This window comes from Saimiri boliviensis, chromosome 11 (assembly GCF_048565385.1).
Source record: "Saimiri boliviensis isolate mSaiBol1 chromosome 11, mSaiBol1.pri, whole genome shotgun sequence".
NCBI classification, from domain to species: Eukaryota; Metazoa; Chordata; class Mammalia; order Primates; family Cebidae; genus Saimiri; species Saimiri boliviensis.
Window position 1 is genome coordinate 55,032,596 of NC_133459.1, and position 16,879 is coordinate 55,049,474.

The 16,879-nt window shown below is 40.7% G+C and overlaps 1 protein-coding gene across 2 annotated transcripts in view; it reads left to right on the forward strand.

Moving 5' to 3' along the window:
- Positions 1-11,939: 11,939 nt before the first annotated feature.
- The window catches only part of PRKAA2 (protein kinase AMP-activated catalytic subunit alpha 2), a 71,273-nt gene continuing 66,333 nt past the window's right edge, over positions 11,940-16,879 (forward strand). The window contains exon 1 of one of the 2 annotated variants that reach the window (XM_039473639.2): positions 11,940-12,078. In XM_039473639.2, coding sequence (XP_039329573.1) covers positions 11,985-12,078 — 94 coding nt within the window. In that variant the 5' untranslated portion in view covers positions 11,940-11,984. Of the gene's footprint in view, positions 12,079-13,255; positions 15,389-16,879 lie in introns of those variants that run through there. The other variant, XM_074380882.1, reaches the window with a different exon arrangement.

Consider the following 16,879-nt stretch of genomic DNA (forward strand, 5'->3'; position numbering starts at 1 on the left):
ACTGCATTCTAGCCCGGGCAATAAAGCAATACCGCCATTCTCTCTCCCTCTTCCTCTTTCTCTTTCAAAAAAAAAAAAGAAAAAAAAAAGAACATTATTCATGAAAGTGGAAAAGGCTGAGTATGATTACATGCTGACTTTAAAGGATAAGGTGCTCTTCAATTGTTAAATAATATATTCTTAAAACACTGGGTATCCAGGTGCTGGGGATATAAAGCTAAACAGGATAAAATCCATGCCCTTGAATATTTTAGGCAGGGGACACATACCCCCCTCCCCCCAAAAAAGACAGAAAAATAATGTCATGGAACAAATACAGTGTCATACCACAATGTAGTGCTAGAGCAGAGGTGATACAGGGCCTCAGAAGAATAAATAGGAAGAAGCCTTCAGTGCTACTTGGGAAGGGATAGGTAAATTATGATAAAGTTATTTTTGAGGCCAGGCAGGGTGGGTCACACCTGTAATCCCAGCACTTTGAGAGGCTGAGGGTGGGGATCACCAGAGGTCAGGAGTTCGAGACCAGCCTGGCCAACATGTTGAAACACTGTCTATTAAAAACACAAAAAATTAGCTGTTATGGTGGTGAATACCTGTGGTCTCCACTGCAACCTCTGCCGCTCGGGTTCAAGCGATTCTTCTGTCTCAGTCTCCCCAGTAGCTGGGATTACAGGTGCCCACCATCGCGCCTTGCTGATTTTTATATTTTTAGTGGAAATGGGGTTTTGTCATGTTGGCCAGGCTGGTCTGGAACTCCCGACCTCATGATCCACCCAACCTCAGTCTCCCAAAGTGCTGGGATTACAGGTGTGCGCTAACGCGCCGGGCCAAGATAAAGTTATTTCTGAACTGAGATTTCATTCACTTATTAATCATTAATTTAACTAACATGCATTAAGTGCCTATTACGTTCCCAGTGCTTGCTCTCAAGGGATTAATAGTCAAATGGTGGAACAGACAGACATGTAAACAGATAAGTACAATGATGGATTTAATTAAATACACAAGGCGCACAGCATTATTAAAGACAGGGGGATCAAATGTGTGTGGGAGGGTAAGGGAAGGCTTCATAGAGGAGGTGAGTTTTTAAAAATGCGGAAGTATTTGTTAGGCTGATTGAGATGGGGAATATCAAAGATGAAGGAAGTTCCAAACAGTAAGAGTGAACGTAAAGGTGCAGTGGCCTGCTCCAGCTTGGTGTACACACAGGACTGACACAAATTTGACATGACTAGAGCTTTGGATAACAAAGATGAGGCAAGAAACCAGGTTGGTAGGAGCCAGATCATAGAGAGCCTTGAATCCAGATTTAAGGACTTTGATTTTTCTCTGTAGACCAGCAATTTTTAAACTGGATTCCACTACCTCCTTGAGTTGCAAGGAAGTTCATTAGGAAGGTGGTATGATTTGGCTGTGTCCTCACAGAAGAGCTCTAATTGTAGCTGCCATAATTCTCTCGTGTTGTGGGAAGGACATGGTGGGAGGTAATTGAATCATGAAAATGGGTCTTTCCCATGCTGCTCTCGTGATAGTGAATAAGTCTAGGGAAACTGATGGCTTTACGAAGGGGAGTTCTCCTGCACACGCTCTCTCTTACCTGCTGCCATGCAAAGCATAACTTTGCTCCCCCTTTGCCTTCCACCACGATTGTGAGGCCTCCCCAGCTATGTGGAACTGTGAGTTCATTAAACCTTTTTCCTTTGTAAATTACCTCATCTCAGGTATATCTTTATTAGCATTGTGGGAACAGACTAATACAGAAGGCAAAGAGCATGCCAAAAAGGCCAACTTTTGGGGGGCTGTGAACGCTAGGCTAAGGAGTTTTAAACACTAATCTTTAGGCTATGTAAAATTATTGAACACTTTTAAGGAAGGAGGTGATAAGCTAAGAACTGTTTTTGGATGATCAATCCACAAGATTTCTGCACTATTCCAGAAATCTGGAAGTCATCCTGAATTGCTTCATTGTTCTTCTAATTAATAACTAAGCAGTTGCTAAATCCTATTCATTCTTTCTCCTAAACAATCCTCAAATCCATTCTTTCCCTTCCTTCCTTACTGGGACTTTAAGTGGCTCAGGTCCTCATCATTTTTCCCCTTGTCAGATAAAAGAGCCTTTAACTTACTGCTCAGTAGTCTAATTTAGTCAATCCTATGCATAACTTGGTCATATCACTTCTTGCACTATTTTGAAATTTATTACCTATTTTTTCCTTTTCCTTTTTTTTTTTTTTTTTTTTTTTTGAGACGGAGTTTCGCTCTTGTTACCCAGGCTGGAGTGCAACGGCACGATCTCGGCTCACCGCAACCTCCGCCTCCTGGGTTCAGGCAATTCTCCTGCCTCAGCCTCCTGAGTAGCTGGGATTACAGGCACGCGCCGCCATGCCCAGCTAATTTTTTGTATTTTTAGTAGAGACAGAGTTTCACCATGTTGACTAGGATGGTCTCGATCTCTTGACCTCGTGATCCACCCGCCTCGGCCTCCCAAAGTGCTGGGATTACAGGCTTGAGCCACCGCGCCCGGCGCTCCTTTTACTTTTTTTAAACACAGTCTCACTCTGTCACTCAGGCTGGAGTGCAGTGGCATAATCATAGCTCACTGCAGCCCCGAACTCCTGGGCTCAAGGGATCTCTCTGCCTCAGCCTCCCAAGTTGCTGGGACTATAGTTATTTGCCACCACGCCCAACTAATTTAAAAAAAAAAAAAATTTTTAGAGACACAGCCTCACTTTGTTACTCAGACTGGTCTCAAACTCTCGGCCTCAAGTGGTCCTCCTGCCTCAACCTCCCAAGTTTCTGGGATTACATGCATGAGCTACCGTGCTCAGCTGAAATGTATTTCTGAAGTATATATGTTTTCCATTAGAGTACAAGTTCCTGGAAAACTGATGTGGAAGTTCCTGAAAGACTGTCATTAGGATTCACTGCTGTATGTTCTTCAGTTATTCATTCTCTCTCACACATCAGTTTGTCCTTTTCTACGAATCATACACGTAGCATACAAACATGCTATATTTTTTCCCTATCTTAAAAAATCTACCTTTGTTTCCATATCCTCCATTTGCTACTATTCCCTTCATAGCAAAACTTGAAATAATTGTATAGAACCACTTTCTCTATTTCTTCAGTTTTTTCATAAACTCACTTCACTCTTTCATCTCCATCACTCCACTACAATGTCACTTGTCACAGTCATCAGATCCAGTAGTTAACTCTTCATCCGCATCTTACTTGACCTTTGAGTAGCACTGGATACAGTGGATAATAATGTCTTAAAATAGCTGAAAATATTCTCTTAAGTTTCCCGTTGGCTTAGGGGATATTTCTTTTTGGGATCCTTTGCTGGCTCCTCTTCCTTTAATAGGTCTCTTAAATCTGGGATGGTTCAGTCCTGGAGTCTCTTCCTTTTGCTGTCTATATTGACTTTCTAAGGGATCTCCAGTCCTATGGGATATATGCTGATGATTTTGAAACTTGCATTTTGAGTTTGTGCCTCTTCCTGAATGCTGACGATTTTGAACCTTGTATTTTTGAGTCTGGGCCTCTTCACTTTGATCACAAACTACCTACTTGGCACGTCCTTTGGGATTGCTATTTAGCATCTCAACTTAGCATGGGCAGATCAGAATTTTTTCCCTCAACCTTGCTTCTTTCCCCCAACTGATTTCTCATAAGCCTTTGACATTCCAGTGGCACCCTTGCTCATCTCACTGTATGAGCCAAAAATCCAAGTCTTTTCTCTTTTTTGATTCCTTTCATACTTCTAATCCAACCACCAGCGAATTCTCTTGGTGCTAACTTCAAAATCTTTATGCCAAATCTGAATACCTCTCACCATTTTCACTGCCACCATCCTAGCATAAGCTACGATCAGCATTCATCTTGTCTACTTCAATAGTCTCTAAATCCGTTATTTTGCTTACACTTTTGATCCTTTAGACTCTTTTCCACACAGCCATCTGGAGTCATCTTTGTTTGTAATTCATATCATGAATACCTCTCACCATTTTCACTGCCACCATCCTAGCATAAGCTACGATCAGCATTCATCTGGTCTACTTCAATAGTCTCTAAATTCGTTATTTTGCTTACACTTTTGACCCTTTAGATTCTTTTCCACACAGCCATCTGGAGTCATCTTTGTTTGTAATTTATATCATGTTACTCTCCTGTTTAAAATCCTAAGACTATATTTGACCAGGTTTTTTTTTAAGCCTGAAGGTTTTAATACAGCTTACCCAGCATAATCTGGCTATAGGCATTCTAACAAACTCCCAATTCTCCTCCACACTGGACACATTGACCTTCTTGCTATTCCACCAGTATGCCTTTTTCACTGTCTCAGGACCTTTGCACTTGCTATCCCAACTACTTCAATGGCTCCTTCCTGTACATAATTCTCAGATGCTACATCCTCAGAAAGACTTTCTGACAATCTATATAAAATGTCTGCTCAACCCTCCCCCATCCCAGCTTTCATCTCTGTATTCATTTATTCTGCCTTTCCTTCACAGCACTTATCACTAACCTTACATTATATATTTATTTGACTCTTTACTTTCTGTTTTTTTCAGTAGAATGTGGCAAAACACTCTTTTCTTGACTTAACCCTAGTTAGACTCCTCTGAGCCCAGCAGGTCCTGTCCTTGGGCATGTCTTCAAGAGCCCAGTTTGAGCAAGAATTCTGCTAAGCCAATTTGGCCAAAATTCCCCACCCTCACTACCTGATCATTCTTGATACGTAACCAAATTTCTCACCCCTGCCCCATTTGCTGGCTAATGGCTGATCACCCTGGCCTGCCTTCAGCAAGAATCCTGTTAGGTCAGTTTAACAAAGAATTACCCCACCCTCCTAGTAATTTTCCATTCATCAACACATCTCATCCCTCCTCCTTGGCTATAAATCTCTACTTTTCTTTGCTGTGTTTGGAATTGAGCCCAGGCTCCGTCCCCTACTGCAAAACCTCATTGCATGAGGCCCCAAACCTATCACAATAGTCCCAAATAAAGTCTGCCTTACTGTCTTTAATAAGGGTGATGAATAATTCTTTTTTTTTTTTTTTTTTTAGGAATACTACCATTATAAGTGGTAAATAAGATAGGCTATACTATCTGTTTTGTTCATTGCTATGTTCCTTTTGTCTAGAATAGTAGTGTGCACTCAGTAGGCATTCAATATATCTTTGATCAATGAATGAATATACTTAGAACAAAGCAATGATATACTCAGAGAATCTAGAAACATTTAATCTGTAGAATAGCTTGTCATGTAACAATTTAAAAATATTTCAACCTTTTACAAGTAGAGGGTGAAAAGCTTATTAATTAATGCTTTAAAAATTATTAACAGAATTTTACAGAATTGAAACCCCAGAGTCTTGAAAGTGTACCTAGTTTAAGCCTACATCCAAATTAAAAAAAGAAATTGAATTATATGATTATTTTTAAATGTCTTTATTCTTGGAAGGAGAATTAGTTTATTATTTACAGAGCATTTAGAACTTGAAATTACCTAATTTATCTTAAGTTGGCATTAATCATGTCAAAGCTTAGTAGTTAACAGGATTGTGCCAACAGCCAAAGCATTAACACCCACTTGAGGTCATTAATAGAGTATTATAAAAGGCTTCAAACAATACGTATATTATATAGTTTTGTCAAGGGCTGTTTTAATTCCAATGGACAGCCATAACAGAGATGATAATCAACTCAAGGTGACATTGGTATCTCCTTAAACTTCTTCAGTTGAAAAGTACAGATAGTCACTGAATCTATGCCAGGAGGAAAATAATTGATTTAACTGATCTAAAAGTGTGTTTGAGCTTTTTTCAGACAAGCTGTCAACACACACATGAAAGCAAGATTCTAAAAGTGCTGTCAGATCCATAATGTTTATACAGCAAAGCAAACAACCTTTGTTATTCCAATTAATGCATCTGCTCATGAAGGCTGTCTGATCCAAAATGTTTTATTTTTTCTCAGCTGCACTGAAAATTATGTTGACTCATATTGAAGCAATTTAGAAATGTACTCAGCCACAAAATGAAAATGGATTATGTGAAGTATAATATTTGTTACTAGGGTACCTGCTAAAAATAACATCTCAAAATTATATATTACATTTCCTTTAAAGGGTTTTAAGTATTGTCACATGTCTCTCCTTATCTCTTTGAAGGGGGCTAGGCCCATGATAGTGTTCTCTCAACCTTACAAACCAATGATGATAAATATCAGGAGGTAAACTGTGTATAGGGAAAATAATAATGTGGCAAGATTAGTTTGTTGAGACACTTTGGTTGGTGACCTACAATACTTTACAGTAATTCCTCTATCTTTTTCCTTTGATTGTTTAATTCTAAAACAGTGAGTGGAGTTTGGGAGTTGAATGTCCCAACAACTGAAAAGTATTTTAGTATTTTATAGTCTAGTTCAACATTATTAGTTTTACCAATAAGAAGTGAAATGATCTGTTTAAGGACACATTGCTAAGAAGCTAAGATGGAACATTAACTCAGGAGATACACACACACACATATATATGACAGACATGTGTGTATACGCATACATACACACCTATGTAATTATATATATGTAATTTTGAGACAGTCTTGCTCTGTTGCCCAGGCTGGAATGCAGTGCTGTGATCTTGGCTTACTGCAATTTCTGTCTCCCAGGCTCAGGTGATCCTCCCACCTCAACCTCCTTAGTAGCTGGGACTACAGGGGCACACCATCAGCCTGGCTATTTTTTGTAGAGACAGGTTTTCATTATATTGCCCTGGCTGGTTTCAAGCTCCTGGACTCAAGAGATCTGCTTGCCTTGGCCTCCCAAAGTGTTTGGATTTCGGGTGTGAGCCACCACACCAGATTGTGATTTTTTTATTCTAAATACTGAGCTTTCTCTAAATAGTGAGCTTTCTCTACTACCTCTTGTAATCATGAATAATTATTGAGATAAATCCAAAAAGACTGGAATATTCAACAGTTAAAATGATTGGGTGTTTCAACAAATAGATGACATTTTTAAAAAAAAGAGTGGGAGGAGAAACCACTCTAGATTAAAAGAGATGTACCAATAAAATGGTAAGTGTGACTTTTTTGATCCTGATTAGCATAAGCCAATTGTAAAACTACATGCCTGAGACAATCAAGGCATATTAAGCACAGAGTGGCTATTTCATAACAGTAAGGAATTAGGGTTAATTTTGTTAGCTATGATATGGTTGTGCTAAAAAGAAATGTTTATCTGTTAGAGCTATGTAATGAAGTATTTACCAGCAAAATAATCTGGTTATTTAGTTTAAAATACTCCAGAGGTGGGGTGTGGTGGCTCACACCTGTAATCCTAGCACTTTGGGAGGCTGAGGTGGTTGGCTCACCTGAGGTCAGGCATTTGAGACCAGCCTGGCCAACATGGCGCAACCCTGACTCTACTAAAAATACAAAAATTAGCTGGGTGTGGTGGCATACACCTATAATCCCAGCTACCCAGGAGGCTGAGGCAGGAAAATCGTTGGAACCCAGGGGGCAGAGGCTGCAGTGAGCCGAGATTGTGCCACTGTACTCCAGCCTGGGTGAAAGAGCAAGACTCTGTCTCAAAACAAAAACAAAAACAAAAACAAAAACAAAAACAAAAACAAAAACAAAAAATGCTCCAGAAAATAAATTTTAAAAGTGCAGAGATAGATTGGTAAATGCTGACAGTGTTGATCATCACAGATGTTAGGATTATTTATGCTACTCTACTTTTGTGTATGTTTGAAGTTTTTCATATGAAATTTAAAAAAATGTAATTACTGAGTTTGTACTCCCTGTAAAGTACCACAAGCATGCTTCATTACTCATCAAGTGTCCAACTTTTTTATTTTAAATTGGAGACAACCATAGAAGCCCTATATCATGAATCTATAGATTTCTAAGATGCTAACCCATGCCTCTCTAACCTCACTAATGACTGCTACACTGAGATTTAAAATTATGCTTTGCATTTAACATGTGCATACATAAAATAAAACTGCACTCTTCTCTGTATTGTTGTTACTTGATTCTCTAGCTTAGTAACTAACCTTTTTAAAATTCAATTTAGCAAATATTTTGATATACCAGATTCCACTAGGCTCCAGGAACAGCAGGTGGGGTATGAACATATCATTTGCATATATTACATTTAAGTAAAAATACATATATGTATATATCTACATGTATGTATGTATGACATATATGATAGTATAATTGATAAATGCTATATTAGCTATATTAAACATGTACAATGGAAAATCTAAAAAGAAACATGTAATGAAAAACTTGATGAATTATGCTTAATGTCAGAATTATCTTTGTATTCTATTTAAAAATTTATGAAGAGGTAATCAGAGACTACAGCCCCAAAAATATAGAAAACAGGTATTATAGAGGTACGTTGGATGATTAATATATAAAAAATACTATTATTTTTCTTGATTTGGGGATATTTGTGGCATTTGTCAGCTTTTATAAATTTGTAGATAATTGTTTTTCACTTCAAATACTTTCATACCCAATTTTTCATTTTTTTTTTTTCTTAAAGAGGTTCCCCCACATTGTATAAACTTCAGCTGCCACATTATCTGAATCTGTTTGGATATATATATTTTGCCAGACACTGTCCCAAGAGCTAAGGATACATTAGTGAACAAAATAAGAGAAAAAAACCCTCTCTTCTTTTGTGAAGTTTAGATTCCAGTTGGGAGAAACAGACAAAACAAAAATATGATAAGCACATAGATAGTATGTCAGAAGGCTAGTGCTATGTAAAAAAGTTAAGGAAGATCAGGGATGGAGAGCACAATGCAGGGAGCATGAGTGAAATAAAACAGCAATTTAGGCCTGGCAAAGTGGTTCATGCCTATAAATCTCAGTAATTTGGGAGGCTGACGGAGGAGAATCACCTGAGTCCAGGAGTTTGAGACCTGCCTAGGTAATAGTGAGACTCTATCTCTTAAAAAAAAAAAAAATTAATTACACACAAAAAAATGAAACTGCAGCTTAAATAGGGTGGTCAGGGTAGGCTTCACCAAGAAGGTGTCTGTGAGCAATGACATGAAAGAACTGGTTGCTCATAATACCAAGGGTGTCTAATACAGTATATTAGTTTAGCGGTCCTGCATTAATGTCCTATTCAGGACTTATTTTAGAACATTTGAAGTGAAACAACCCCAAAATTTCAGTAGTAGGAGGGTAAAGCAGTAATAGTTGGTTCAGGGCCAAGAACTGAACACCTGCCTGGGCACCAGTCTTAGAGATTGATACTAAACAACAGGGGCGTGAAACCTTCATTGGAAGATAATAAAATGGCAACATTGCATTTACCAGAACATCTCTAGGGGTGACACCTCCAAGGGGCGTGACTCTTAAGGAGATCTAGTCTGATTAACTGTTGGGTTTTCTATTGCTGATTAGGATGAGGCAAATACGGAACCATATCTGGTGTCCAGGACAACAGAAGGCTCAGTGCTGCCACCAAGAGTTGTTTTTCTTATCCATGTAGCATTCAACCTTTCCTTTAAATAAAAGCCAGAAAAAGAACAAAAAGTACTTTAAATACTTACAAGTTTATAGGATATATTATTGGACTGCCAAAGAAATAATAAAAATATGAAAATGGAACCACAACTATGACAATTTTTAATTTTCTTAAGGCACCATACATTCTTTTTGTATAGGCAGCTGCAGTATAGTTGGGAGACTGAAGGACAAGTCAGAACTGGATATGAGTTTTGACTGCCACATTTTAGCCCTGGGGAAATCAGAAAGGGAAAAACTAAGTTTTATCATCTATAAAATGGAAATAATAATCTATCTTTCTTTTATGACCATTAAATGAGATAATTGTGTTTAAATGAAGTTCTTAATCAACAAAGTACCATAGATGTTTCACATAAGAATAAAACTATTAAGGTAGTCCACAGTAGCTATGTAAGAATCATAGTTACTAAGTATATAATAATTTATAGTATTTATAAACAAGTAGTTAAGACAGTATGAAATGCTTAACAATTTACATTGGTCTTTATGTAGCTTCAGGAAAGCAATCTAACTTAAAAGTGAAGACTTTTCAACATCTTTTAAGGGGATATTAGAGCAGGAGACATATACATCTCATATCTCAAAAGCAGAATAAGTTTTTTCTTACTCACTTGAATACTGAAGGAATGACCCTTAACCAAATGAAAGTTCAGCACAAAAATAACTGGCTATTTTCTCAAAATTGCCAGCTAGGTAGAGTGATTCCTAAATGATACTTCTTGTCAGCAAGAAAGATGATCTGAAGAATGAACAAGAATAGCCTCTATTTAACAGCTGTGATATCTATAATTCATAAGCTGTGATCATCTCTCATCAGATTGTCTTGATGTCTAGATGAGAATGTTTGAAATTTCTGTATTTAGTACTTCTCAGAAAACAAAGTTTTATTGCGTCCTATTCTTTTTGATCAATACATTTTAATTTACATATAAACAGTGTTCCACAGACTTCATGTTTGAGGAATGTGACCTTGAAACTCTATTGGCATGCAATGCTATAAATGTTTGACTAATCCTTAATTACTTATCCTCAAACAGCAATATTTTACTGTTTTAAAATTTTTATTTCATTGGTAAATAAAAATTATAGTTAGTATGTATATATTTTGAAATATATATATATTGTGGAATGGCTGTAATTCAAACTAATTAATACACATATTATATACTAATCTTTTTGTGTATGTGGTGAGAAGCAAATAAACTTTAATCACTGAAAGAAAAACATTAAAGAATGGACAACATTAAAGGAAGGAAGGAAAGGAGGGAAGGAAGGGTAGGAAAGAAGGAAGTGAGGCAGAGATAATCACTTTACTACCAAATTCCTTGCCAGTCTTTTTTCTTTTTTGGAGGTGGTGGGGGAAGGTCAGTCTCTTAATACACTGCCTAGGCATCATGCTTCTAATTTCCTCTTATCATTCTTTTCACTTCTATATCACATTTATTCTTCCTTCAATATGTGACCTTGTATTGCCCTCGCCCTTCACAATTCCACTGTCACCCACGTATTTTACTTTCTGGGGGCAGAATATTGTTTCCCTTTCCACGTCTTTCCCATTTCCCTCTCGTGCAGCTCTACCACATTTCGGCACTCTACGCTTATGTAAGCGTGGTAAAACTACATATGTATATAAGCATGTGCTAAAATACACTCGAGCCAATACCGTGACTGAGGTTTTTTGGAAAACTGTGGGCAAATTAGTTAAAATTGAGAGCTCTGGAGGAGAGGGTCTCTTTCTTCTACAGGAAAAAATAATTGGGAATTGCAGAATAAGCACAGGAGGGCAATTCAAGAGAGCACAGAGCTGTGTGCCTTCTCCCCGCGCCGCGACCTGTCTCCAGAAGCCTCAGCCGAGACTGGAGGCGCTTCCCGCAGGCTCTCCTGCCCTTTGCCCGGGGCCCTTCCTGCCGCCTCCGCTCCCGCCTCTTCCCTTTCACAGCCCCTCGCTCCCCACACCCCAGGCCCGTCTCTCGTCTTCCAGTTCGACTCCCACGCCTTTCCATTCCCTAGGATCGGGGGCCCCCGTGTCACTCCCCTATTTTCACTCCCTTCGGTTTTCCTCAAAAAGGGCTCCCCGCCTCCCTCGCGGCCCCGGCCCACCCCTCGCAGCACCTGCCGCTCCTTCCCCTGACTCGGACCCCGCACACCTGGCGCAGCCCCTCCCGCACTCCCGGCCCCCGCCGTCGCCGTCTCGGCCTCCGCGCTGCCCCCTCGGCCCCGCCCCGCCGGCCGCTCGCCCGGCGCTCCCCACCTGGGCCCGGCCGGCCCAGCGCCCCCTCCCGGGACCCCGCGCCCCTCGCGGCTCCGCGCGCGCCGGCCCGCCCCCCCCCGCCCCGCGGGGCCCGCTGCACTGTGGGTAGGCGGCGGCGGCGGCGGCGGCGCGGAGCGGCAGGCGGCGGAGCGAGGCCGCGCGCGCCGAAGATGGCTGAGAAGCAGAAGCACGACGGGCGGGTGAAGATCGGACACTACGTGCTGGGCGACACGCTGGGCGTCGGCACCTTCGGCAAAGTGAAGAGTTGAGTACGCGCTCCGGCCCGCCGCGCGGCGCTGCGAGGCTCGCGGGAGGCCGGGCGGAGCGGCGGGAGCCCCGGGCCGCGGGCGGGCGCGGGGCTGGGCGGCAGGTGGAGCGGCCCCGGCGGCGCGGAGCTGGGGCCCCGGGAGGGCGGCGCGCACCGCCTCGCACGGCACGGGCGTCCGGGCCCCGCGGAATCCGGAGAAGAGGGCGGGGGTGTGGGCTGCGGACGGGCGTCCTGGGTTCCAGGTCCCGCGCCCACCTGCCTTTCTGGAGGTCGGAGCAGGGCACTTCTGTCTTCTCTGGCCTCAGTGTCCACCTGTCCTCCCAGAGCCGCGTCCGCGAGGCGCCTCCCGGCTCGGACACTGTAGGCGGAGGGCCGGGGACCATCCGTGCTGTGAGGACTGAGGCGCCGCTTCGTGCCGGGTGCCCTGTTGGGTGCTTTGCATGGGATGTCATTGAATCTTTACAGTGACTTGGTCAGCATGTTGTCCTCACCCTAACGGTGGGAAAACTAGGACCCCTGGAGGTGTAGTAACATGCCCAAGGTCACACAGAAATGGGCAGTGCCAGGGCGAAGTCTAAGATGTCCTCCAATTCTGGTCTTGCTGGGAGGTCCCTGCCATCCCCAGATTCTTTCTTGTTCCAGGACTCTCGGTGGGTGGGGGCGACTGCCTTAGGGGATGCTCCAGGGCCGGAGGTTGTGAGTCTTTATTCCCAAACGCTGGAATGCAGCTGGGTTGAATCGCAGGTTAATTAGAAAGAGGTCTGAAGGTGGTTGTGTTTGTAAAATGGCTATGGGGAAGACTTCTGGGATAAGGAAGAGAAAAAGGTTCCTTGGTGTTTGGCGGATTTGAGGCTGAGGAGGTCATTCTGCTAAGGTCTGCCTTCATAAAGATAGGATCCCGTTTTGGGAGTCGAAAAACAGGCTGTCTTTGAAATGTTATACGTACTTTATCAGAGTTAAGTAACTAGTAAAAAGGATGGTTAAGTATTGAACTTTCATTTTTTTTTTTTTCCGTTAATTAGTCACATGGGATTTAATTAAACTGTCCTCTCTCCAGAATACACAGTCCATTAAAAATACTCTGATTGTTACAAATCCAGAATAATAAGTGAAACATTAGCTTTTTTTTTTTTTTTTTTTTTTAATACTCTCTTTGCTGAAGAAATGCTGGGTAGGCAGTCTGGAAGTTGTATTCTGAGGTCTCTGTTTCCTTGTAAAATTCATGTTTTAACCGCAAGTCAAGGCTGTTGAATAAGTAGAAGAGACTCATTGTTCATTCCTGTGGTAAGGATCAGCTCCTGTTTTCTTGCACATATTTAATACCCATTCATTTGTTCAAGCGCACCTGCAACGTGGTAGGCACTGTTCTAGGCAGTGAGGATACAGCAAGGAAAAAAGCAGCTTTTCATGGAACTTACAATCTAGTAGGGGAAGACAGTAATCAGAATATATGTAAAAGGCATGTTTAGTTTTATTGAGAAAAATGAATCAGGGAAGGAAAGATAGGGAGTTTTGTGAGATTGTCAGTTTTCAATAACGTGGTCAGACAAGGTGGTATTTTTGCAAAGAAGTAAAAAGTTTGCAAAATTATTTGCCATCCTGTGAGGGTTATGAAGTCCTGGGTTATTTTTGAAAGACCTTATAAATCGAGTGGATACTTAAAAGGTGTTTAGGATGAATACAGGAAGATCCAGGGATTGGATTAATGCCTGTAATGTTATTTGTCATTTAGTATCATTACTAAGGACTATTGTGTTACAACATAATACAATTGCTCAAGCAAACAGTGCCTTTGACATTTGGACAGGTACACTCTCAGAGTTATATAACTTAACCCTATGTCCTTTAAAATTGTATTAAAACTTTTTGCTTATCTTTTTAAGTTCTTATTTTGTAATATGAAGGTAGAGTAGAATACCTATCAGATCAGTCAGCCCATTGTCAAAGACAAATCTCTTGTGTATACTTTTGAACTGTCTCCAGGCACTGGCTTCTTAAAATATAAATGAACAGAAGGAACTTTATGAGAAATCCTTTTCCTGGAGAAACTCTGTCCAGTGAACAACCAGTTGAAGGAGTTTTCCTAACACTGTGCTAGATCCTCTCAAAAGTGATGCTGTGGCTTCCTATCCAAGATTAGGATCAGTAGAATTGTTTAATAAAAATTACAGAAACTGCTGTGGTCTACAGTTACTCATTTAATCATTCAAGGGACAGGTGAAACAAAAAGCCATTTTTTTTTTTTTTTTAAGAAAACAGCTTTATTGCCCGAGCACAGTGGCTTGTGCCTGGTAATCCCAGCACTTCTGGAGGCTGAGGCAGTCGGATCACTTGAGGTCAGGAGTTTGAGACCAGCACATGGTGGAATCCTGTCTCTACTAAAAATACAAAAATTAGCTGGATGTGGTGGCAGCTGCCTGTAATCCCAGCTACTGATGAGGCTGAGGCAGGAGAATCGCTTGAACCTGGGAGGCAGAAGTTGCAGTGAGCCAAGATTGTGCCACTGCACTCCAGCCTGGGCGACAGAGCAAGACTCTGTCTCAAAAAAAAACAAAACAAAACAAACCCAGCTTTATTTAGGTATATTTTACATATGAAATTCAAGTGTACAATTCTAAATGTACAATTCAATGATTTTTACGAATTTTACCAAATGTTGCAACTGTCATTATAGATCAGTTTTAGGACATTTGAGAAGACCACAGTAAGATTCCTTATACCCATTACAGTTAATCTCTTTCCTGCTCTCAGCCCCAAGAAATCAGGAGTCTGTTTTCTACCTGTATAAGTTTGCTTTTTCTAGGTACTTCTTCATAAACGTGATCATTCAATATATCATCTTTAGTGTCTAGCTTTTTATTTTTATTTATTTGTTTTGAGACAGTCTCCCTCTGTCCTTAGGGTGGAGTGCAGTGGCGCAATCTCGGCTCACCGGAACCTCCGACTCCCTGGTTAAAGGACTTCTCCTGCCTCAGCCTCCCGAGTGCTGGGACTACAGGCGCATATCACCATACTCAGCTAATTTTTGTATTTTTAGTAGAGACTGGGTTTCACCATATTGTCCAGGATGATCTCGATCTCCTGACCTTGTGATCCACCCACCTGGGCCTCTCAAAGTGCTGGGATTACAGGCATGAGCCACTGTACCTGGCCTTTGTCTCGCTTCTTTAACAATGCTTTTGAGGTTCATGCATGGCATAGCATGTGCCATTAGGTTCATTCCTTTTTATAGTTGAATAGTATTCCGTTGTGTGGATATGCCACATTTTGTCTACACAAAACCAATGGAACTAGGAGTATTCACATGTAAGTCTTTGTGTGGAATACATTTTCGTATACCTTGGGTAGATACCTAGAAGTAGAATTGCTGGGTCATCTCATAGTTTTATGTTTTACTCTTTAAGAAGCTTCCACGCTTTTCCAAAATGGTCACATCATTTTATAACAGTCCTATCAATGATGTATGATAATTCCCTTTTCTGTGCATCTTTGCCAGCATTTGTTATTGTCTGTCTATTATAGCCATTCCAGTGGGTGTGAAATAATATCTCATTGAGGCATTAACTTTGCATATTCCTAAGGACTAATGATGTTGAACAATTGTCTCATGTAATTTCTAGTCATCTATATATTTTCATTGATGAAATGTCTGTTTATATCTCTTGCTCATTTTCTAATTGGGTTACCTGTCATCTTATAAGTTGAGTTATGAGAATTCTTTGTGAATTCTGGATACAGATCCTTTAATGGATATGTTTTGCAAATATTTTCTTCCAGTCTGTGTGTCTTTTCATTTTCTTGTGTCTTTTGAAGTATAAAAGTTTTGAATTTTCATAAGGCCCAATTTATTAGTTTTTAAAATTATTTTATGGACTATGTTCTTGGTGTCACAGGTAAGAAATCTTTGCCTAGCCCAAGTCTCAAATGTTTTCTTTTATGTTTTCTTGTAAATGTTTTATTATTTTAGCTCTTTAATTCTGTGATCTATTTTGAATTCTTGTTTATGGTGTGAGGTGAGGTTCTAAGGTTAACTTTTTGCGTGTGATAACCAAACGTCCCAACAGTTTTTGTTGAAAGCAGGTGCCTTTTTAATTGTTGTAGATTTAAGACATTGTAAAATGAATTTCTACTAAAAAAAACTTAATAGTAGATTATTTAATTTTAAAAGGTTGGCCAGGTGTGGTGATTCACACCTGTAATCCTAGCACTTTGGGAGACAAGGCAGGAGGATCCTTTGAGCCCAGAAGTTCAAGACCAGCCTGGGCAGCATAGGGAGACACTGTCTTAAATGGATAGACATATAGACAGACAGATAGGCAGACAGACAGATAGATAAATGGTTATAAAAACATGGAGATGGAGAAGTGAGGAGCATTTTATATGCTTTCTTTCTTGACTTTTTTCCTTTTTCTTATTTGTTTATTTTCATTTTTTAGAGATTATGTTGGCCAGGCTGGTCGTGAACTTTTGGCCTTAAGCAATCTGCTGGCCTCAGCCTCACAGTATTGGGATTACAAGTGTGTCTCACCATGCCCAGCTTTGACTGTTATGCTAATTATAGATTTAGAAATTTTAGGCCAGGCACGGTGGCTCATGCCTATACTCCCAGCACTTTGAGAGGCCGAGGTGGGTGGATCACTTTAGGTCAGGAGTTTGAGACCAACTGGGCAACATGGTGAAACCCCTCTCTACTGAAAATACAAGAATTAGCCAGGCATGATGGTGCGCACCTGTAGTCTCAGCTACTTCGCAAGTTGAGGCAGGAGGGTCGCTTGGACCTGAGATGCTAAAGTTGCA